Source organism: Cynocephalus volans, chromosome 16 (genome assembly GCF_027409185.1).
Source record: "Cynocephalus volans isolate mCynVol1 chromosome 16, mCynVol1.pri, whole genome shotgun sequence".
NCBI classification, from domain to species: domain Eukaryota; kingdom Metazoa; phylum Chordata; class Mammalia; order Dermoptera; family Cynocephalidae; genus Cynocephalus; species Cynocephalus volans.
Window position 1 is genome coordinate 38,753,955 of NC_084475.1, and position 24,783 is coordinate 38,778,737.

Here is a 24,783-nt window from a genome sequence, read left to right on the forward strand (position 1 = left end):
AAATCAATGGGAAGCACAGAATTTAAACCAAACTTTAGACCAACAAGACTTGACAGATATCTACAGAACATTTCATCCAACAACCACAGAATATACATTCTTCCCATCATCACATGGTATCCCATTATCCAGGATAGACCACATGTTAGGTCACAAATAGAGTCTCAACATTTTTTTAGAAATTGAAACCATTTCAAGTATCTTTTCTGACCACAATGGAGTAAAACTGAAATCAGTAGCAAGCAAAATTCTGGAAACTATAAAAACACATGGAAATTGAACAACATCCTCCTGAATAACCTATGGATCCAAGAATAAATTAAACAGGAAATCAAAAAAATTCTTAAACCTAGTGAAAATAAAGACACATCATACAAAAACCTGTGGGATACAGCAAAAGCAGTATTAAGAGGGAAGTTTAATGCAATAAACATTTACAGAAAAGAATAGAAAGATTACAGATAAACAACCTAATGCTGCACCTCAAACAACTAGAAAAACAGGAACAATCAAATCCCAAAATTAATAAACAGAAAGCAAAAATTAAGATCAGAGCAGAACTAAATGAAATAGAAACCCCCAAAATGATACAAAAGATCAATGGAACAAAAAGTTGGTTTTTTGAGAAGATAAACAAAACAGACCGATCATTAGCTAGGCTAACTAAAAAACAGTAGAGAGAGAAGACCCAAATAACAAAAATCAGAAATGAAAAAAGGAGTCATTACAACAGATACTACAGAAATACAAAGAAACATTAAACTATATGCCAGCAAATTTGAAAACCTAGGGAAATGGATAAATTTCTGGACACATACCAAGTACCAAGAATGAACCAAGAAGACATAAAAAACCTGAAAAGACCAATAACAAGCAATGAGATCGAAGCAATAATCAACAGTCTCCCAACAACAAAAAGCCCAGGACCAGATGGCTTTTCTGCTGAATTCTATCAAACCTTTAAAGAGGAATCAATACCAATTCTCTTCAAACTATACCGAAAGCTTTGAAACAGAATGAAAAACTCATTCTATGAGGCCAACATCACCCTGATACCCAAACTAGACAAAGATATAATAACAACAACAAAAAGAAAACTATAGGCCAATATCTTTGAGGAACACAGACACAAAAATCCTCAACAAAATATTAGCAATCATAATATAGCAACACATCAAAAAAATTATATACCATAATCAAGTGGGATTCACCTCAGGGATGCAAAGATGGTTCAACATATGCAAGTCAATAAATGTGATAGACCACATCAACAAAATCAAGAACAAAAACCATATGATTATCTCAATAGACTCAAAAGCACATGACAAAATTCAACATCCCTTCATGATAGAGACCTCAGCAAATTAGATATAGAAAGAAGATATCTCAACACAATAAAAGCCATATATGACAAACCCATCACCAATATCATCCTGAGTGAGGAAAAGCTGAAAGCCTTTTCTTTAAGAACAGGAACAAGACAAAGATGCCAACTCTCACCACTTCTATTTAACATAGTACTGGAAGTACTAGTCAAAGCAATCAGGCAAGAAAAAGAAATAAAGGGCATCAAGACTGGAAAAGATGAAGTCACACTGTCCCTGTATGTAGATGACATGATCCTATATATAGAAAAACCTAAAGACTCTACCAAAAAACTCTTAGAGTATTTAATTGATTTTATTAAAGTTGCAGGATACAAAATCAACATGCAAAAATCAGTAGCAGTTTTATACTACAACAAACTAGCAGAAAAAGAAATCAAGAAAGCAAGACCATTTATAATGGTCAAAAAATAATAATAATAATAATACATGGGAATAAATTTAACCAAGGAGGTGAAAGATCTCTACAAAGAGAACTAAAAAAAATCACTGCTGAAAGAAATTAAAGAGAACACAATAAGATGGAAAGACATTGGATATGGATTGAATTGTGTCCCTAAAGTGTTATGTATTAGAAGCCTGATCTCCACTGGGAAATCCTATTACGGTAATTGAAAGGTGGGGCTTTGAAGATGTGTTAGATTCTGAGGACCATGCCCTAATGAATGAATGAATAATGGTGGTCATGGGTGTGGTTCTGAGGACTTTAAAAAAAGAGCAAGTGAGAGTTTCTCGATCTCTGCTCTGCCATCTGCCATGTGAGACCCCTGCATCACTGTCACCACAACAAGGCTTTCACTAGATGTGTTCCCTGGACTTTGGACTTTCCAGCCTTTGAAACTGTAAGGAATAAATGTTGTTTCTTTATAAATTATCCATTTCCAGGTATTTTGTTATAAGCCAAAGGAATAGATTAATACAACATTCCATGCTCTTGGGTTAGAAGAATTAACATTGTGAAAATGTCCATACTGCCCAAAGACAGCTACAGATTTAATGCAATCTCCATGAAAATATCAATGACATTCTTTGCAGAAATAGAAAAAAACAATCCTAACATTCATATGGAACAAGGAAACACCCCAAATAGCCAAAGCAATCCTAAGCTTAAAAAGTAAAGCTGGAGGCACTACACTACCTGACTTCAAATTATACTGCAAAGTTATAGTAACCAAAACAGCATAGTACTGGCATAAAAACAGACACTTGGACCGATGGAATAGAATAGAGAACCCAGAAATCAACCCACAAACTTACAACCAACTGATCTTTGACAAAGGCATCAAGAACATACATTGGGGAAAAGACTGCCTGACATGTCCCTGCACACTGTACAGAGCCTAGCATGGAACCAGTGCTCAATAATGGAAGCTGCTGCTGTGACATTATGTAAACCAAACCAGGCAATGCTGCTGGGTTTTTCTTTCCTTTCTTATGAAGCTCAAGCTTGTCTAAAAAAATACATTCATTATCTATTAATTGGCTCTCACTTATTTTATTAAATATAAACCAAACAAAACTCTCATGTAAAAAGTCTAGAAGAAGATACCCAAATGTTAATAGTGATCTTTCTGTGTTTTTATTGGTGTTATCATTTAATTATTTTTTTCTAAAATTTACACATTTTCTCTGCAACAACATATATTACATTTATAATCAAAATAAAGCTATTAAACTTTGAAATACCTGTTACTGTAAAAGCAATTGTTGGAGTGAGCAGGACTAAAGCCATGCTGGGACCTAAAACCACCTGGGCTGGAGGCAAATTTTAAAGAGACAGTTTTTTTTTTTCCCCTCAGCATGCATTTCTCTGAGTTCCCTCTTTTTCCCATGACTATTTGATACTTTGAACCTTGATTATGGGGCAAGATGACATTATTTACATGAATGTAAAGTTGTTTTTCAGCCAGCCTGAAGCTGTAGACTTTCCAGGAGGCATGTACTATCCAGCAGGACCCTGAGATAAGGACGGGAGCAGAAACTAGACGGAGCCTTTGGTGAGACCCTGCACCTGGCTCCTTGCATGGAGATCCTGCAGCTCACATCCCCCTTCCTCCTGCTTTTCATTTCCCACATTTCATTCCCTTGGCCTCCTCTTTAAAAACCCTCAGCAAATCTGAGTCTTTGAGATGGCTTTAGTCTGGCCATTGTCCTGCAGGTTTACTAGAGAGATAAGTAAGCCCAACATCTCTCCTCAGGTCACTGGTATTCCTGAATGAAAGCTGACTTCCATTTTCACCAACATTTGACTTTTGAGTGGTTTGTTTTTGAAAGGGGGCAGGTAGCCAGACCCGTGTGCCCCGTAGCAAAATAAGATTAATAAATGATAAATAATAAAACAACATTAATAAATAGCAAGAATAATCAATTCTAACCTTACTTGTTTAACAAGATGGATGGCATTTAAGATAGCCTAAGCAACTTTATGGCAAGTTTTGTGAATTGTTGGAGATTTTAAAAAAAAAGAAAAAAAGCCTGCCAATACCATAACTACCTAAATGACCTGAGGAGCTTGAGGACTCCGGGTCAGCAAATCCTAAAACATCTTACATAACATGTGAATCCTGCCCTTATTCACGGGAAACCAGCTCCACCTTGATAAAAGCTAATACACAACTTTGGACCATTTCCATTACAATAGCTTCTCTAGGAAGGTGTGGAGAGCCTCAAAAGAATTGTTTTTGTTTTCTGAAAGCAGTGACCTACTTTAATAATGATGTTCCTAAGACTCTCCAGATGTTTGCAGTTAATAAAATGACTGAGCTTGTTAAATAGGATACTGCTCAGATTCCCAAGATAGGGGCCTGAAGCTGGATGGCTTTAATAGATTATCTCTAAATGAGGTCTCTGTCTCCACTTTCCATTCCAAGATTAAAGAAGTCACCTAAAGGGATGACTGAGAGCAGGACTATAATAGATGAGATGTTCTATACGGAAAGGCAAATATGTATGTGTAGGTTTCCCGTTAGAAAATTCTACCGGTTTGCCTTTGGGGGGACTGAAGTGTGGTTGAAAACAGATCCAAATGTAAGCTGTGTAAACTAAACGTTACAGAATGACAGCTGAACGAACATGCCACACACTATCCACATGGTCTGAAAGTGCACCCTCTGGCAAGTCACAGCCAGCAAAGAGGGTTTTCATCCCACCGTGCAACCCTGCACATCAGTGCCCCTGCAGTGGAGTTTTATGTCCCTTTTCCTGGCTTTTCCCTGCCTTAACCTATTTCCTCTCCTCCTCAACTTTACTTAATTCAGAACTTTATTTTATAAGTGAAGCAGAACAGGTCCCCTTCAAAAAGCTGTCCCCCACACCAATTGACAACAGATCACTACCACAGACTGAAGCCTCAGCTTGAGTTGCTACGCTGGAATCTCAGTGAATTTTGTTTTCTCCATGGTTTTCCTGAATGAAAGAAAGGTAAACTCAAGCACTTATCAGTTGGTGAAATTATACATCCATGAAAGAAAAGAAGTTGAAGATATATTAAACCCTTCCCAATTTCTCAAGGAACAAAGGGCACCCACCCACAGAAAAATAGAAGGAAGGAAAGCCCCACAAGAGGAGACAAAAACTGTGAAACAAACTTTTCAAACTTTTCAAACAAACTTACACTTCTCAGAAAGGCACAGTATTCTACAAACAGGTCTTGATTTTGAAATACCTTTTTTGGGTGGCATCCCAGGTATGTCCTGTCAGAGCCTCTCAGTGGCTGGCAGGCTTGGAGAGGGATTGCAGCTTGAAGGGACAAATGCTTCAGGTTTGATCTAGCACATCCACACACTTCTGCCTGCCACTGAAAGTGCACCCCTGGTGCCATTTCACAGTCTGAAACGTAAGAAGGTACTAATTTCCTCACCATTAAATTTTCATGAATGTTTAGGCTGCCATTTAGGCATGGAGTACTCAGGTCAAGAGGGTTGTATTTTGGGTTCGTGTTTGAAATAAACTAAACTGATCATGCAAATTCTATTGAGTCCAAATCTGGCTTTATCCCACTCTGCATGTGCTTATCTGCCTCATTTTTAAAGCCTTCCTTTCTAGGGCTTTATCCTAATTACACATACTGAGAGTCGTGTAAGCGAGTGTGCTCTTAGAAAGGTGAGAAATGCCAACCACCAAGTATAGTTGGTAAATTAGATGAGTAAGTAAAGAAGATACTCCTCCACCTGGAGTTTGGAATTAAGCAGCAAAACGGTATGTAGCAATCAATCTCCAGTGCAGGGAAACCTGGAGATGGTGAATGCATTTTCTCAACTTCTCTGAAAACAAAACTTGCTGTAAGAGGAAATTGCTATTTTTCTGGAAAAGTATAATTTTTCTCTCTCTATCAAAACTTCTCATAGGAAGGTAGTAATTTTTGCTTTAGAATGATAAACGAAAAAGATTTCCACCATTAAAAAGGAAAAAAGGAACAAAAAGCACTGAAATGCAGTGTTGCAAAGGAGGCTGCTTTTTGAGGGTGAGGACGCTGCGTTCTCTGGTTACTTCGGCGATAGCAGGCATGGCTGCACTGACCTTGGCAGGAGGAAGCAATGTTTTGAAATGGATCCTGGTGGCACATTTACACCAGAGCAGCTTTTGGCTTCACAAATCGATTTGTGCACATATCTGACCCTCCTTGAATACACGGACTAATGCATAGGTTTCAGACAAAGCAGTGTGTAGCACACTCCTAATTATGGCTTGAAACAAGTCTCTGAAAGGCTGATGTTCACCTAGTTTTTCCCTATTCCAGGCACTAGATCTTAACTGGTATAAGATAGAGCACACCTGACACAAGTGCTTATATTTAAAAATACTGAGTGTTTTTTTAACTTGGTAATTTATAAAGAGATAAAATTTTGTTGCAAAGTATTGAATCTATAATCTAGAGTGAGAACACTGTGCAATTTGATTTATGTTAACTTCAGTATAAATGTATAAAATAGCTGTAAATACTATTCTGAGAAAAACCATAACAAACCTACGAATAATTAACAAAAGATGTTCTGCAAAGCCTTGTATACAGAAAATTATAAAACAATGCTAAAAAATTAAAGACAGAAACCACAAAAGAAAAAAATAGGCAAGTTCAACTACGTTAAAATTAAAAATTTCTATTCGTTAAAACATGTTTCAAAAAAAAAAAAAACTAAAGAAAACTGAAAGAGGGTATTTACAACTCAAAGAGCACCTCATAGGATTAGTATAAAAAATAAAGAACTTCTGGGCCGAGCCCGTGGCGCACTTGGTAGAGTGCTGCGCTGGCAGCGCGGCGACGCTCCCGCCGCGGGTTCGGATCCTATATAGGACTGACTGGTGCACTCACTGGCTGAGTGCCGGTCACGAAAAAACGACAAAAAAAAAAAAAAAAAAAAAAAAAAAAAAAAAAAAAAAAAAAATAAAGAACTTCTGCCTATCACCAAGAAAAGGGCCAGCACCCTAACAAGGGAAAAAAAATGGCAAAAGACTTTAGTCGGTATTTCACATGTGAGGCTATAAAATGGCCTGCAACCCAATAAAATAATGAGCAAAAACATGAACAGTGATTTCATAGAACAGAGAAGCATATGGCCAATAAACATATGAAGGGGCCCAATATCATTTTAAAAAATAGAAATCAAGATACCTTCAGATATGGATATCAATTTTCACCTATGTCACTGGCAAAATTAATAAATGTGACAGTACCAAATGTTGGAGAATGAGGATAAATATGATCTCATATACAAGGATACTTCAAAAAGTTCATGGAAAGATTCATATTATCTCTCAATTCTATTTTTCCATGAACATTGAGCAGTACCCTCACGTGGCTAATAGAAGTATAAATTAGCTCAGCTACTTTGGAAAACAATACAGCAATATCCTGTAAAGCTGAACATTTGCTAAACTATCACTCAGCAAATTTACTACTGAAAATATACACAAGATACTTACACATGTCTAAAAGGAGGCAAATACTACTCATATTAGTAGCATTGTTCATAATAGGATAATAACAAAAACATTGAAAAATAAATACAAATTATGGAATAGTCACAAATATATAAATTATGGAATATAATAATTTTGGAATATTCACAGAACAGAATGTTTATATATATTCACTAAAAGTGAATAAATCGATAAGCTGATTCGAAAAATTTATATATAAAGATAAATTACTTACAATAGAGAAAAACAACTTTGATAAAGAAGAAAATAGTTGGAGGACTTATACTAACTTCAAAACTTTACTAGAAAGTATTTCTAGTAAAAGAAAGACAATGTAAGGGCCGGCCCGTGGCTCACTCGGGAGAGTGTGGTGCTGATAACACCAAGGCCACGGGTCCAGATCCCTATATAGGGACGTCCAGTTTACTCACTAGGGAGAGCATGGTGCTGACAACACCAAGTCAAGGGTTAAGATCCCCTTAAAGACACTGTAGCATTAAGATGGACAAAATGAATCACTGGAACAGAACAGAGATTCCAGAAACAGACCCACACATATATAGTCAAATGAAATGGTAGTCTTTGCAATAAATGATGCTGAAACAATTAGATATCCACATATTAAAAACTGAACTGCAATATGCATCTTATACCATATACACAATTAATTCAAAATGGACCATAGACCCACATGTAAAACCTAAAACTATAAAACTTCTAAGGAAAAACCCAGAAGATCATGGGTTAGGCAGAGATTTTTTGGATACAATGCCAAATGTCTAATCCATTAAAAACAATAATAAAATGAACTTTAAAATTAAGAACATCTTCTCTTCAAAAGGCCCTGTTAATAGATTAAAAAAAAAAAAAAAGACAATCACTGGGAGAAAATATTTGCAAATCATATATCTGGTAAAGGACTCAGATCCAGAATATACACAACAACTTTCAAAATTTGTAATAAGAAAACAAATAGCTTAATAAAAAAATGTACAAGAGATTTAAACAGATGTTTGACCAAAGAAGAAAATTATGGAAAATAAACACAAACTAAGATATTCAACATCATTAGTCATTAGGGAAATGCAAATTAAAATCACGATGAGATACTACTACACCTTTATTAAAAGGGCCAAAATTAAAAATACTGACTATGCCAACTGGTGGAGAGGGTGGGGAAGAACTGGGACTCTCATACGCTGCTGGTAGGAATGTAAAATGGTACACACTTTGGAAAACTGTTCAGCAATTTCTTAAAAAGTTAAACATATATCTACCAGATGACTTTGCCATTCCACTGTAAGATATTTACCCAAGAGAAATGAAAGCATATGTCCCTATGAAGACATTTACATGAATGTTTATAGCAGCCCAAACTGGAAGCAATCCAAATGTTTATCAATGAATGAACTGTGATGCATCCATACAAAAGAATGCTACTTTGTAATAATAAAAAATGAATTATTGATACATGCAGCATATATAAATTTCAAAATAATTATGTTAAGTGAAAAGAAGCCAGACTGAAAAAAGAAAAAGTGCATGCTGTAATATGTAATTTACATAAAATTCTAGAAAATGCAGCAATGGAAAACTGATCAGATGAAGGGAGGAAGGAACTACAAAAACACACTAGGAAAGTTTGATATGTGTTTATTATCTCGAACGTGTTGATGGCTTCATTTTGTATACCTACTGCAAACTTTTCAAGGTATAAATGAGTATGCACAGTTTAGTGTGTATCATTTTTACCTCAATTAAACTATTAAAATAAAGGCCGTGCATAGGCTAAAATGATAGTGTGTTATGAAACAAATATCAAGATTAATCCACTTTTTTATACTTATTATCCAAAAGAGAGAGAGAAAGAAAGAGGGAAAGAGAAAAGACGGAAGGAAAGGAAATGGGGGAGAGAAAACTACCTTTGAAAGTTAGATGGAAACAATCCAAACACATACAATAAAATGAATAAATTTCTAATCCTTTATGCTAAGTGTTAAGAAGCCTATTTCAAAAGCCTTCATACAGTATAATTCCATTCATATGACATTCTAGAAAAGGCAAAACTATAGAGACAGAAAACATATCAGTGGTTGCCAGAAGCTGAAGAAATTAATCACAAAGAGGCATAAGAGGATTTGGGGGGATAAGAGAGCTATTCCATATCTTGCCTGTGGTGGTTGTTTTACAAATGCAATGTTTTACAAAAGTTCTAGTGTTTGTCAAAACTCTAGAACTGTACACTTAAATAGTGAATTTATTGCATGTAAATTATGCCTCAATAAATTTGATCAAAAAACTTAGAAAGCTGACACTTCTTGTGTTAACCTTGGGCTTCTGTTATTTTTCTTTGCCTATACTGACTCCTTTCAAAAATTGGATTGACAACAGAAAACAATTTTCATGTAATTTTTTCAATTATTAACTTTTTAAAAAACAATGTGTCAACACTGTGACCACATTCTTACATGACAATAATCCTCTGTGGCTAAGTAGGCAGCTGTTTCCCCTGCAGGCATACAGTCAATCCCCAACTGATGGGTTCACTGTTAATGGCATATGACATGTCCAATCCCTAGAGATATTTGAATTTAAACCCCAACTTAAACCCATGTCAACTAACACCTTTGCTAACATGATGTGTTCCCTAGCCATGAATAAATTTGTCTGTAGGAAAGGAACAGGCAAAGTGTGTGATGGTAATAGAACCAGGGACATAGGGACTGCTGGGGTCCTATACTATGTAGTTAGTACACAGATCGTAAGGATCTGGAGGAGAGGATTTGCAATTTAAGATTGATATACAGGAAATTATTGCTGAGTGCTTGATCTTAAGGAGTCAAAAATACAGCCACATGTTGTGTTATTTCGCTTATCTCATGGTGGTCTTAATCACCAAAATCTAAGAGGAGGCACCAGGTTGTAAACATATATATATATGTTTTTTTTTTTTATTTTGCAATAACAAGTGCACTCCCTCACAGATAGGTGGTCTATAATTATTGATGGAAAGAAAAATGGAAGAGACCGATAGATGAAAGATCCAAGCAGGGCCAACTGCATGGGCACCTAAGAAGTCACACTGGGCCCCAGGGATGGAAGGACCCCATGCTTGATTGAATGTCCCACTGTTGCCGTCTTGAAATTCTCAATAATTTTTTTAACAAGGGTCCCTACATTTCCCATTTGCACTAATTTCCACAAAACTTACAGCCAATACTAAATACAGGAGATTTTGGAGCCATCCCTGAGCTTTCTCTAATGGAGGACAGTGAAGAGGACTATTTTCAACATGGTGTATCCATCTGACATCGTCATAAAGACCTCGGTGACACAGTGGAGCACTACTTCAAGTTGTAATACTTACTAAGGGTGTGCTGACAAACCACAGCAGCAACAGATGAACCAGACTGGAGGGTGGCAGTCAGGCTCCGTGGCTATTTTTGAGTTCACAAATTACCCCCAAAGCAGAAAAAAAAATTTTTTTTTTAAAGCCAAGAATCAAAAATAGTGCCTACAACCTCAAAATGAAACACAAGTAGCTGGTATGGGAAAGCCTGCAACTCAGTTGTCACCGTTTTAGGCTATATCCACAAACATTAATTGTGACCACCACAATTCTAGTCCATCTTGGTCTGCCACACAAGAAGATGGACATGCCTAGGTAATTTCTTTAAATTTTCATCCAAAATACTCTCTTTCTCTATTGTTTATTTGTTTATTTACTATATCACATCCCAACTAAAAAATATTTTGAGAGGAAGGATAAAGAGGTAAAGACTTGTGGTTTCACTTCCGTAAGTGTTGCCATAGGCACTGGGGATATTATGATCTGTATATGTCGAATCTCAACCACAGTTCCTGGATTGTTCTAATCCTCCCCAGCTTTTCTGGCCATAAAGAAATTCTCTGACCTACCTTATCTGATTGTAGTTCATAAAACTTCCTTGTCGGAAGGGGTCCTGCCCCATATCCACAGAAAGAAATACTGCACAGAGAGGTCAAAAAGAATCTAAACAAACAGGCCTTGCTGGGTTTCCCCACCCAGTCTGTTAGTGTTAGGTCATACCCTTTGTGTCCAATCACGTTTTTGCACGGTTGTCCATGCTTCAGTCATGCCTGCATAATGAAGCTTCCATAAAAAACCAAAAGCACAGGGGTTGGAGAGTTTCCAGACAGCGGAACATGTGGAGGTTCCTGGACAGCGGTGCACCCAGGGTGAGCATGGAAGCCGTGCCCCTACCCCACACCTCGCCCTACACATCTCTTCATCAGTATCTTTTGTTAATATCCTTTATAATAAAACAGTAAATGTTAAGTATGTACTTCTCTGAGTTCTGTGAACTGCTCAAGCAAACTAGTCAAATCCAAGGAGGTTGTGGGAACTCTGATTTATAGCCAGTTGGTCAGAAGTTCCAGAGGCCTGGACTATGACATCAAAGTGGGGGCAGTCTTGGAAACTGAGCCCTAAACCTGTGGGATCTGACATTATACCCCGTTAGATGTGTTGGAATTAAATTGAAGGACACGTAGCTGGTGTCTGCTAGAGAACTGCTGGCTTGTTTGCCAGTGGGGAGAAATCCCCACACATTCCGGTCACAGATGTCAGTCTTCTGAATTGCTTGTTGCTGAGTAAGAGTATAGGAAAAGCACTTTGCTTTTGTGTGTTTTTCCACTCAATATTGAATAAGTACAGTTGCCTCTCCATATGTGTGGGTTCACAAATGTGGATTCGACCAACCCCAGATCAAAAATATTTGGGGGAAAAATTCTACAAAGTTCCAAAAAGCAAAACTTGAATTTGCCCCATGCAAAGTACTATGTCAGACCCTCGATAATGAAGTGATGTGTAGTCATTGTATCAGGTATTATAAGTTACCTGGAGATGATTTAAAGTACATGGGAAGATGTGCAGAGATTATATGCAAATACTACACCATATCATAAGAGGGACTTGAGCATCTGAAGATTTTGGTATTTGTGGGGGTCATGGAAACAATCCCCCATGGATACAGAGGGTGGAGTGTATACCACTTTTCAATACACCTTCCCACATTTGGAAAGCTTACTGTCATTCAGGCAACTCACCAAATCACAAGGCCTGGTTAAATTTAATCCTAAATCGAGAGATGAGCGATGACTACACTGGGGCCTTTTTGTCACAGTTATAGTGATAAGGTGACATATAGTTTGGATATGTTTGTCTCCCCAAAGTTCATGTTGGAAACTTAATCCCCTCTGTGACAGTGTTAAGAGGGTGGGAAATCCTATTATGGTAATTGACTAGTAGGTCCTCAAAAAGGTAATTAGCTTCTGAGGGCCATGCCCTAGTGAATGGATTAATCCATTTAATGGTGGTCATGGGTGTGGTTCTGATGGCTTTAAAAGGAGAGCACACGAGCAGCTCTCTCTCTCTTGCTTCTGCCATTCTTGCCATGTGACACCTTGCCATTGTTGTGAAGAGTCACCACCCACTAACAAAGGCCTTCACCAGATGTGTTTTCTTATAAATTATGCAGTTTCAGGTATCTCTGTTGTAAGAAACAGAGATGGACTAATACAGTGACCATACAATTTATCCTCAGCAGTTAATGCCCAGGGATGACATTCTTTACACATCTATATAACTTTGTATATTTCCTGATTATAAAAATATGTGCATACTCATGGTAAAAAAAAGTGTAATAATGAAGAACAAAAGTACAAAGTTGAAAATAAAAATTCCGTACATGGTGGGTTTATAAACCACTCTTACTTCTCTCTGCTCTTCAGTAATTTAATAGTTTTCAGCAGTAAATAAGTTATCAATTTTCCAATCAAAATTAAAAATGACTATGCATTAAAGAATAAAATGCTCCTTATTTGTTGAGAGTATGAATGAAGAGATACGGTAGTGTGTCTTCTATAACTAAATGCTTGACCATTTGGTTATAGTACCAAATCTGACTTGGGGTAACTATGACCTTAGCCAATGGTCACTAGCCTTCTCAGACACATGACTGAGGGAGACTTTCTATTTATTCTCTCTGACTGTTTCTTTCCTTCTGTTCATTCAGCCAACCAATACTACAGAGAAACCACATATGCCAAGCCTGGTTCAAGCAAGGTAATGAGCAACATGACGACTATTTTTATTAATCCTCTCCAGCTCTTCTGTGCAGCATCAGTTAGAGAAACGGTGCAGTCCAAGTGGGGGTTGCGGCAGTCCAGTGAGTGGCAATGGCAGCCTGGACTAGAGCAATAGCAGTGGACACCACAAAAAGCAGACAAGTCCAAGACATATTTGGAATCTGAATAGTCAAGACTGGCCAGTGAATAGGAGGAGTTGTAAAGTGAGCAAAGCAAAGGAGGATTGAAAGATAACTCTCAGGATTGTAGCTTTCAGTTACTCATGGAATAAAAGCAGACATTATAGCGTGTGGGGAGCGACAGAGGATTCATGTATAAGGGAACAGATAAGATTATTTTCAATACAAAAGAAAACGGAGTATAGGATAGAAAGGGATTGAGATAACACAAGCAGGTGAAGAGGGTTGGAAAGAAGGTATATGTCTTAAACAGGAGACCAGGAAAGGACCTGTAAGTCACATCTGAGCTGAGACCTAAATGAGGGACATGCTCATCATCTACACTTCAGGAGAACACTGTGAAAATAACAGCAGTTCCAAAATTTCACAGAGACTACACTTTAAAATTCACTAGGCAGCCACTTCTGAGTCAGGCTATCTTGACTGACTCAAATAAACAAATAAACGACTTCACAGTCAGCTATTCCTTATTATTGGAATACTCATTCTGTTGCAGTTTTCCAGTTCTGAAGACATTTGTACAGAGTCAACTACATCCGAGAACGTTGCTTGAACAACTTGGAATAAAAGAAATTTTTGCCATTGGCATTCTGGGATTCTTCGGTAAAATTATTTGTCAACTTGCTTTCAGGCAAACTGTCCAGACACATTTTTGACATCCTACCAGATACTGGGTAGGAAACAGACAGTTTACTGCGGTGGGAGAGCCATGACGCTTTTTTGGTGGTCTTTGGTAAATAAGTCTTCTAACGCTATACTAATTTAGTCTTCTGTACTTATACTAAAAGAATGACTAAGACTTGAATGGTTATGGCTAACTACAGAGAGGTTAACTTAAGAATTGAGCAGCTCAGAGGAACACGGTGTGTTCTCACTGTGAAACGGTCACGAACTCCTACATCCAAAGTACACAGGGGAGCTTGGGGAAAAGCTGACTGACTGCAGGTAGCACAGGACAGAACTCTGGGAAGGATTCGTACTTCTAAAGTTGAGGGGTGTATGGGCTGGGAATGTCTTAAATAAGTGAAAAAGGCCCAGCACACAGAACAGAGGGACCTTTGTGTTAGACTTCTCCACACTAGGCAGTTAAAACAGGCTTTCAAAAACAGAGAGTAGTAGGGATTTTAATCACATGTCCCTGTGAAATCTCTGAACTTTAGAAAATAAACAAAATGGCTGACACTGGTGAAGAGCAAATGTCTGAAAAGACCCAGATCTGAGGGGTTCTGATGTCAGAGGTAGGGTCTGGAGGGCCTGATAGTCGGCCTCAACCCGCCCAGTCCTCTCACCAGGCTCTTGATTCCGCCACAGGAAAGAATTCAAGGGCAGAGTCACAGTAGAAAGTCAGAACAAGTTTAATACAATAGGTAAGAAATACAGGTTCCACAGAGAGTGGGGCATAACTCCAGAGACTGAGCAGGGCCCACACCAAGTTTAACACAAAAGTTAGTTCAGTACAGACATCGAGTCTAACACAAAAGCAAGAAAAACATACTTAAAGTTCAGTACAACGTGCAGGCTGGCTCAAGAGAATGAGTGGTTGCCTGCTGAGAGTAAGTTAAATACAAAGTAAGATGCACATACCTCAGACAGCAAGCTCGGCTGCCTCTACGAAAGTGAGCAACAACCCTGCCTTCGGCTGGGATTCAGCTTTTATAGTTTCTCTACATAATGAATATTCACTTAAGGGTGTGGTTTCCAGAATGTTCTGTGCTCTCTATTGAGCATGCCCAGCCACTGGATTGCATAAGCCAGCCTCCTGTGGTCTCACATTCCCAGTGTTGGTGCTAAAAATAGGTCTAATTGGCAATTGTAACTTTACTCCAGGGAGAGCTCAGAGGAGGGGGCCGAGACCTCAGGGAGTGGCTGGAAACCCAGAGGCCTGTCCTGAAACCCTGGCCCAGGGAAACTGAGCACCTCCTGTATCAGTCCTGAGCACCACAGTGAGCTGCTGACGGTTTTGCCTGTCTCACCTATGTTTCTTCTCATAACGTGGGGGAAAAAAAAAAGTTCAACAGAAGTTCTAGGCTCCTTCTCCAGGACAGGGTTTCTCAATATCAGCACTGTTGACATTTCAGACTGAATAATTCTTTGGGGGGAAGGGGAGGAAGGGGTGTGGGGGGAGGGCTGTCTTCTGAATTGTAGAATGCCTAGCAGCATCTCTGGCCTCTGCCCACTAGATGCCAATAGCACCAGCCCCCCAGTTGTAACAACCAAAACTGTCCCCAGACATTGCCAAATCTCCCCTGGGGAACAAAATTATCCCTGGTTGAGAACTTCTGCCCTATGCTGATGCATCACTATATACCATAGGATCAACGAGCCAATCTCAGGTCAGGACAGGCCTTACTTGCCATAGATAGAAGACTGGTCTTTATTCTGGTGATTGGAGAGGCAGAAGGTAGTTTAGCAATCACAAGAAGAATGGAAGATCGCTTGAATCCCATTCTGGATTCTTTTTTTTACCCTTATGTCAAGGGTAACTCTGGCAGCTTTCCTTGTATAAAGAGAGCTGTCCTATTTGGTGGCAGTATAGGTCCATTGGTCATGGGAGGGATAAACTGTCCTTCGGCAGTGACTGCATCTGTGCTAAAATGAGTGCATTAGGGTGAGCATTCAGTGAAGTGATACAACAGTGTCTGGGTTCATATCAGACCTGCCTAATGACATGCTCTGCTTAATCATAGTTCCCACTATCTCACAATTCCAGCTTGCCATTACCCCTTGAAATCCTAACCTATCTCATAGCTTCTCTCTATGCTTACTTTAAAATCCTGTTCCCACTGCTACCTGCCTGATTCTCATCACCCAAATCAAATTCACAAGGAGAGAAAACTTGATTGACTTATGTCATATTTCTAAACAATAATGACATGTGTTATATTGTGATTTATAATAAGAATTATATATATTTGGTCTTCCTTTGTTCCTGGCACAAAGCTCCTAAAATCCTTGGAATTTCTTAAGAGCTATAAAGGTAAAAGGAGCATCTTTTGTTAGTCATGAGGAGCCACTTATAATCACACATGAGTTTGTGTTAATGAGGTTACTCAAGGAAAGCTCCTAAGGATTGGGGGGCTGGTTGCCAGGGAAACCAACCATGTGATTAGAGAGTAGAAATTTTCAGCCCAACCTCAGGGAGGGGGAGAAGGGCTAGAGTTGACTTAATAACCAATAGCCAATGATTAATCAATCATGCCTACATAATAAAGCCTCCATAAAAACCCATAAGGACAAGTTCGGAGAGCTTCTGTGTTGAACACGTGGAGGTGCTGGGAGGGTGTTATGCTCAAGAGAGGGCATGGAAGCTCAGAGCCCCTTTCCGTGTACCTTGCCCTATGCATCTCTTCCATCAGGCTAGTCCTGAGTTGTAATTTCCTTTTATAATAAACTGGTAATCTAGTAAGTAGTCTGTTTCCTGAGTTCTATGAGCCATTCAAGCAAATTATTAAATCCAAGGAGGAGGTGGTGAGAACCTTTGATTTATAGCCAGCTAGTTCAAAACACAGATGACCACCTGGGTTTGCCACTGTCATCTAAGTTGGGGGAAGTCTTATAGGACTGAGCTCTTAATCCATGGTATCAGATGCTCTCTCCAGGTAGAGAGTGTCAGAATTGATATGAACTACAGGCCACCCCGTAGGAGGCCAAAATGAGTCGAAAATGTGTGAAGAACCCCCCCCCCATCGGGTGACTAGAAGCATTAAGTTGTAGTAGTAGTGAAGGAAATAGACTTTTTTCCTTTAGTTGGTGTAGAAAAGTTTGTGCTTTTTCCTCCAGAACATGCAACAGGATTATGTATCATATACCAGTCAAAAAGCATTATATTCATTGTATTTGTTTTGGTTGCCTATAACAGAATGCCTGAAACTGGAAAATTTATAAGGAAATAAAATTTACTTCTTACAGTTTTGGAGACTGGGAAGTCCAAAGTCCAGGGAACATGTGGTGCGGGCCTTTTCCTGGTGGTGAATCTATAGTGATACAGGGTGTCACATGTTGAAATGACTGAGCAAGAGAGTGCTAAGCACCTCATTCATTCTCCTCGTAAAGCCATCAAAATCACTCCCATGACCACCCTCAAATGGATCTATCCATTCACAAGGGTACAGTCCTTACATTCTTTTTTTTTTTTTTTTTTTTTTCTTTTTCGTGACCAGCACTCAGCCAGTGAGTGCACCGGCCATTCCTATATAGGATCCGAACCCGTGGCGGGAGCGTCGCTGCACTCCCAGTGCTGCACTCTCCCGAGTGCACCACAGGCTCGGCCCCAGTCCTTACATTCTAATCACCTCTTAATGGCACCACTTTTCAATTACGATAAAAGGATTTCCCACCCTCTTAACACTATCACAGTGGAGATTAAGTTTCAATGAGCTTTGGGGGACATTCAACCCACTGATACATTTGTTTCATCTCCAAAGTCCTGATTTCATCTCAAAAGGTCAAAGTCCAAAGTCCCATCTGTGAAGTCAAAACAGATTATCTACTCCCAAAATACAATGGTGGGACAAACATAGGGTACATATTCCCATTCCAAAAGGGAGAAATAGGCCAGAAGAAAGGGGTAACAGGTTCTAAGCAAGTCCAAAACCCAGCAAGGCAGGCATTAAATCTCAAAGCTGGCAAAGTTTCTACCTTGGCTCCATGTCCAGCATTCTTTGCACACTGGTGTAGGGATTGCATCGCCAAGTCCTCAGGCAGCCCTGCTCTGTGGTCTTCCGGGTCTCAGGCCCTGCTTCAGCTCTTCCATGCTGGCTTTGCATTTGGTAGTTCTACAGTTCTGGGGTCTCCATAGTGGCAGTCCCACTCCCACAGCTGTACTAGACATGTCCCTGGTGGGGTTTCTCTGCTGCAACTTTGACTCCACATTTCAGCTCGGCATCGCTCTAATAGATGTCCTCTGTGGTGACTCTGACCCTGTGATAGGTCTCTTCCTGGGAAGAGATTAATCTTTTGAAATCAGGCTGGAGGTTCCCAAGCCTCCATAGCTCTGGCATTCTGGGAGCCTGCAGACAACACCACGTGGACACCGCCAACGCTTCCAGCTTGTAGCTTCTGAAGCTGGGGGTCCAGCCATTCCTGGGACCAATTTAGTCACAACTGAAGCAGACAGAGGAGCCAGGATGCAGGGAGCAGCATCCTGAGGTGACACTGGGTAGCAAGTCTGTGAAGGGCACCTCAGGCCTGTTCCCCGAAACCATTCTGTCCCCAGGCCTCTGGGCCTTGATGGGAGGGGAAGCCTCAAAGCTCTCTGAAATGCCTTCAAGGTATTTTTTACATTCTCTTGATATTCCCTTTCTTCTGTACTAATCTCTTTAGCAGAGGGTCACTGAGTGACACCCTTGGTTTCCTTTCTCAAACACTTTCTCATTCTCTATGTGGACAGGCTGAGAGTTTTCTAACTTTTTACCCTGTGCTTCCTTTTCAATTATAAATATTGGCTTTACCTCATGCCTTTGCCACCATAACACAGCATAGGCTGTTACAAGTAGATGTGCAGCCTCCTGAATGCTTTGCTGCTTAGGAATTTCTTCTGCTAAATACTCTGGTTCATCACTTCTAACCTCCATATTCCATAAAACTTTTGGGCATGAACAGAATGCAGCTAAGTTCCTTGTGACTCTGTAATAAGGGTGGCTTCTGCTCCAGTTTCCAATAAGCTCTTCCTCATTTCTAGCTGAGAGCTCCTTAGAATGTTCTTTACAGTCCATACTTCTATCAGTATTCTGCTCACCACCATTTAACTAGTCTCTAAGATGTTCCAGACATTCCCTGGCCTCCTTGTCTTTGAAACTCTCACCAACATCTAGGCTTTTCCTAGCCTGCTCCTCTAAATTCTTCCAGCCTCTGCCCAATACCCAGTTCCAAAGCCACTTCCACATTTTCAGATATTTGTTATATCTAACACCCCACTTCTTGGTACCAATTTTCTGTATTAGTCTGTTTCCATTGCTTATAATAGAAATACCTAAAATGGGGTAATTTGTAGAGAAACAATATTTATTGCTTACAGTTTGGGAGGCTGGGAATTCTGAAGTCCAGGGAACATGTCTAGTGAGGGCCTTGCTGTGGGTAGTGTCTCTTCATAGCAACACAGGTTGTTACATGGTGAAATGGCTGAGCAAGAGAGAGCTAAGCTTCTCGTTCATTCAGTCTCCTTCTAAAGCCATTCAAAATCACTCCTATAACCACCCATCAGTGGATTAATCCATTCACAAGGATACAGTCCTTACAATCTAATCGCCTCTTAAAAGTCCCACCTTTTAGTTACCATAAAAAGATTTCCCACCCTCTTAAAACTGTCACAGTATGGATTAAGTTTCAATGAGCTTTGGGGGGCATTCAATCCACAGCATGCATTAACTCACTTAATCCTCATCTCAGACAAATTGAGTAAGAACAATCACTAAGTCCAGTTTACAGAGGAACCAAATGAAAGTCAAAGTCAACTGGTGAACCCTGGATTTGGAACTAGATGGTCTGACTCCACTTCCTATGCTCTTATCCACCTATGATTGGATGGTCATGATTTTGGTGACTGCCATGTCCCGTTTTGGCTGTACCTGGGTACAAAACATGTGGTCTTGGCATGTGGCTGAGGGTAGGGCCACGTCATTTAAAATGGCCTGAGCATGCAGCAGGAAACCATGTTTAACCTGACTAATGCAGCAGCCATCCAAGATGACAGCAAAGTCTACCCCAAATGTGAAGTGAATAATTGGTTAACAAAAATATATTTCCTGTACCGTGAAAGGAGAAAAAGACAGAAAAGATAGGGCCAAGCTTTCCCTTTAAGCAACAAAATATATCGGGCTGTGCTGGATTCTTGATTTCGTTGAACAGACTGAGTAAAGAAAACTCCACCCATCCCTTTCAGTGTTAACATTCTCATTATAAAATTCCTCTTTTGAATCATCTCTTAGTGTCTAACGTACTTTTTGAAGCCTATTTTATTTATTAGGCTTGTCTCATGTTTTGCAGGATATTGTCTGTGGGTAGTTAGAGAGTTTCTACCTTTAAAATACATCCTTTGATTGCCCTTACCAATGAAAGGGGGCTTTTCTAATCTTAAAACCTGCATCATCATCTAGTCCCTTGCAAAGTTTGCAGATACGTTTCCAGGTTCTTCTGGAATTTAGTGTTACATAAAAAGAAGTTAGTTTACTTTAATTTTGGTTCCTTCATTGGCAAACTTTTTTCCACTACCAGAGTGCTTATTTTAAAAAAAAAAAGAAGAAGAAGAAGAACACTGTAATTATATTTTTAAGACTGTCATTGCAGCAGTTTTTGTTTAGAATGCTTTCTATCAGAAACTGTGAGCCTTTCCAATCCGCAGGCTTTTTCAATGCAAGGTCACATTCTTCCATTATATCTTTAATATTTGTTCTGTTTGTATTATCTTTCTCGGTTCCTTAGGAGTACTTAGGGTTCTGAGATTTAGCTTGTAACTCCATTCTCTGCCCTTTATATCCATAACCTTTCCTTTTCCAGCTCCTTCTCCTTTTAATCTGTGCCCTGAGAAACGTCTCAAGTCTGTTCTCCATGTGCATGTTCCACAGTATTGAGTCTATTATTTACTCCCTCAACACGGGTGTGTTATTATTTTTCTACTGCTTTACTTTCTTGCCACTCTTCACTTCCCCTCCTATATCTATTTCCATCTCACCCTGGAGACGTTTCATCTTGCTCTCTCTTAGTGGCTTGTGCTCCTGTTTCCTAACAGTCATGTCTTCTTGCATGCTATTCTTATTGTTTGAGGTCTCATTGATGGCTTTGGGGGATGGTTCATTCCTGGACAATGAGACCCACATTCAAACTTGGTGTTTTCAAATAGGCAGTATGGATGGCTGATGCTTTTGAAGGCAACAGAGTGCTGTACCTGCTTTCCCCAACAGGTTTCTTATTAAGGAGACAGCAGCTTTGAGAAAATGAGTGTTCAAGAAGGTCATATTTAATATGAAACTAGCTGTGGGGTATTGTACCCTGGGAGACACAGTTCACAAGATACAGTGTCATGCTATTTAATATACCCTGTAGTACATGGTAATTGTAGAATACAGATTATAATTTTTCATGGTTTCTATTTTCCGGAAAGTCAAAAAGGCAAGTGGCTCGGGGGGATAAGATCTCATTCCAGTTTAGCAGAGCAATCCCAAGAGAAATCTTGCTAATGCTGGGAATTTTTAAAAAGAATTATGTACATGCTGTTCAGCTATAGATTTAACAGGAATTTATCAGACATCAGGAAACATAAAATAAAATTGGACTCTATGATGCATCTTTTCTTGTTCATTAACAAAAAAAGTAATTTTAATATTTATTTGTAAAAGCTAAAAAATTACAAACTTTTTTGTAAAATTAAAAACATCATTAAAGAAAATGTGGAAAATGCATAAAAGTAGAATGAAGAAATTATCCATAGTCCTACTGTTCAAACACAGCTACCACCGTTAACTTTCTGTGGATTTCTTTCCAGTTTCTTTTTTTAGTGTATAGTTTAAAGTTTTCAATGTATAGTTTTTAATTTGTAGTTTTACAAGGAGATGAATATATATATATATATATAAATAATTACCTAATATCTTTGAGACTCCATTGGAACACAAGGTGATCATAAAGCATACCTTATAGGATTATTTTGAATATAAAAGAGATAATGAACATATGCAAAGAATCTGGCATATAGTAGTGACTCAACGAATAATAGACATTTTTCTAATTATTGCTAATTAGTAAGACTTTTCATTATAAGAAATATTTAAAAGTTCAAAAACTTTGATTTTATTTATTTTTCTTTGCATCAAGTCCAAGAGACAAAGCCATTTGTACTACACATAGTCTTGCTGCCTAGGCAAGAATACTCCTATTACGTAAATCTCATAAAAGAATTAGATCTAATCATTATTTAGAAAAGAAGGCATATTTTTCAAAGGCAAGAGAAATAAAGTTCTCTGTAAAAATAACATATGGTCTAACAATCTATTACTTAACTTTTTGTGTGTGTTCCTTCCATTAATATTGCTGAAAGTATTTAGGGACCTGAAATTACTATAAATTAAAAGTACCACTCTCTCTGATGGCAGAAGAAAAGAACTTTTGGAACATGCTCTACTTTCCATTTCTAAAAATGTATTCACTTGGGGCACACTAAAGAAGCATGAGAAATCTGCCCAGTTTAAAACCAGATTTAAACTGCTGGTGCGTTCAGCTCGAGGGTGTGCCCACACACATGCACACTCACAAGCACACATACATATGTGGCATGTGCCCACATACACACACCAGAAACCCTTTGGAACTTGGCTACCTCTATTTGCCACACAACCATGATTCATACGTGCCTTCTTGGTGCCTTCCATGAGGCTAGAAAGCATTTTGCATCCATCTGCCAACCAGATGAACTCAGGGAAAGAGTCACAAAGACTACACGAATGGGGACGATGCAACTATTTGCAGAGAATATATTTGCCAAGATCTTTTCCCCTCTACTCCTTCCCCAAACCCCATCACAAGCTGCTTTTAAGTCCCACATGCTGCAGCTTTCCCTTCAGATGACAGCTCAGACAATCTCCCTCAGGATTTCACGGTCCAAGGCCTCATTCCATGCAATTCTACAGGATTAAATGTAGCATGTGAAAGTCCCTAGTGTAACACTAGACTCCAAAACACGCTCAATACATAACCGTTTTGTTTCCACCTTTTGAAACCCGTCTGCGCATTCATCAGATTATCCTTCACACCCATAGTTCCTTCTCAGGGTGGTCAAAGTTGTTGCCCCAAGCAGGGCTTCTCAGGTGCTGAGAAACACCCAGGATTTTTTCATTTTAGAAGCTTCTGGCATCCAAAAATACAAAGAAATGCCAAAACAGATTTTCAGGAATAACAGCACATTTTAAGCTTTTACATCTAATAAAAGAACGTTTTTACATACAATATACTCTATGGTGATATTTATAAGGTAACCATAGGATTTGTAAAAAAGATGCCGCAGACAGTGAGGATAGCCCAGGAATGCAACAGGAGTTTAAAGTGCAAGCTACAAGTCATCCTCCAAATCTGTCCATCGTGTTTTTGTCCACGGGTACAGCCTCATTTGGAAATGACATCTGAAATATACATTTCATGTTCTTTGAAATATAAACTCTTTGTTTAAAGGCCTTACTCCCATCCACTTCCATCCTTGTCACAGCACTTGCCTCCTCACATCTAGGACAAGGAAACAATGGACAAGCAATGAAGACAATGGAATGAGATTCACCTTGGAAAGAGGCAAGAAAGACAGGCTTAGAGGAGCCAAATGAGGCCATTGTAGTGGGATCTACTTACGGATTGAAGTGAGAAGAATTTCTCTCCACGACACCCTGGCAACTCATTCACTGTCGCCAAGGAGGCCTTGACCCCTGTTGGAGAAGCAGATTCCCACTCTAGCCTCTCAGGAGGGGAACTGGGATAGGAGCCCTGACAATCAAGCCAATGAATTAGCAGGGTATAACTGGAATAACGTTGCCCAAACTTCTCTGGCAAAAGTGAGCTACAGCTCCTGCAGAGAGGCAGCAAGAGTTCATAACTTTTAAACTGAGATTGTTTTTCTGAAATAATTACAAGGCACCAATGAACGCCACATACTGGGTACTATTTTAAATGGTGAATTATTGCAAGAGAAATAAACCATGGGAGATTTAACGTGATTATAATGACAGGCCAAAAATCCCCAACAACACAGTGATACATTTATAACTGGAAACTGCAGGTTATACACCATGATATGGTCTGTGCATGCTATTGTGGAATTGTAGTGTTCATGACATGATGTGATTGTTTTACAGGTTATTGTAGGAAGAGAATTATCTATGCACGAATGGCGTGGAGAAAGGTACCATGATGTAGTAAAACAGCGTGGGCTTTGGCATTCTGCTTCTCATTGTCTATTCCCTCTGTAACCTTCTGCAATCTGGCTTCTGTCCCCATCACTCCCTAGCCTTCAATTTCCCTGGCACTGCTTTTGCCAACAGTAAAACTCATTGTTGCTAAATCCAAAGAACACTTTTCAGTCTGGTCTTACTTGACCTCCCTCCATAGCATTTAACCATTTAACTCTGTGGACAACACTCTCTGAAATGCTCAGCTTTACAGACATCATCTGTCTGATGTTGTCCTCCCACCTTGGC

General features: G+C 39.1%; 1 protein-coding gene across 1 annotated transcript in view; it reads right to left on the reverse strand.

Annotated features, from left to right (window-relative positions):
- The window catches only part of TMC1 (transmembrane channel like 1), a 188,278-nt gene extending 163,695 nt beyond the window's left edge, over positions 1-24,583 (reverse strand). The window contains exon 1 of the mRNA XM_063080407.1: positions 24,493-24,583. Within this exon, the coding sequence (XP_062936477.1) occupies positions 24,493-24,583 (91 nt within the window). The remainder of the gene's footprint in view (positions 1-24,492) is intronic.
- Positions 24,584-24,783: the final 200 nt, after the last annotated feature.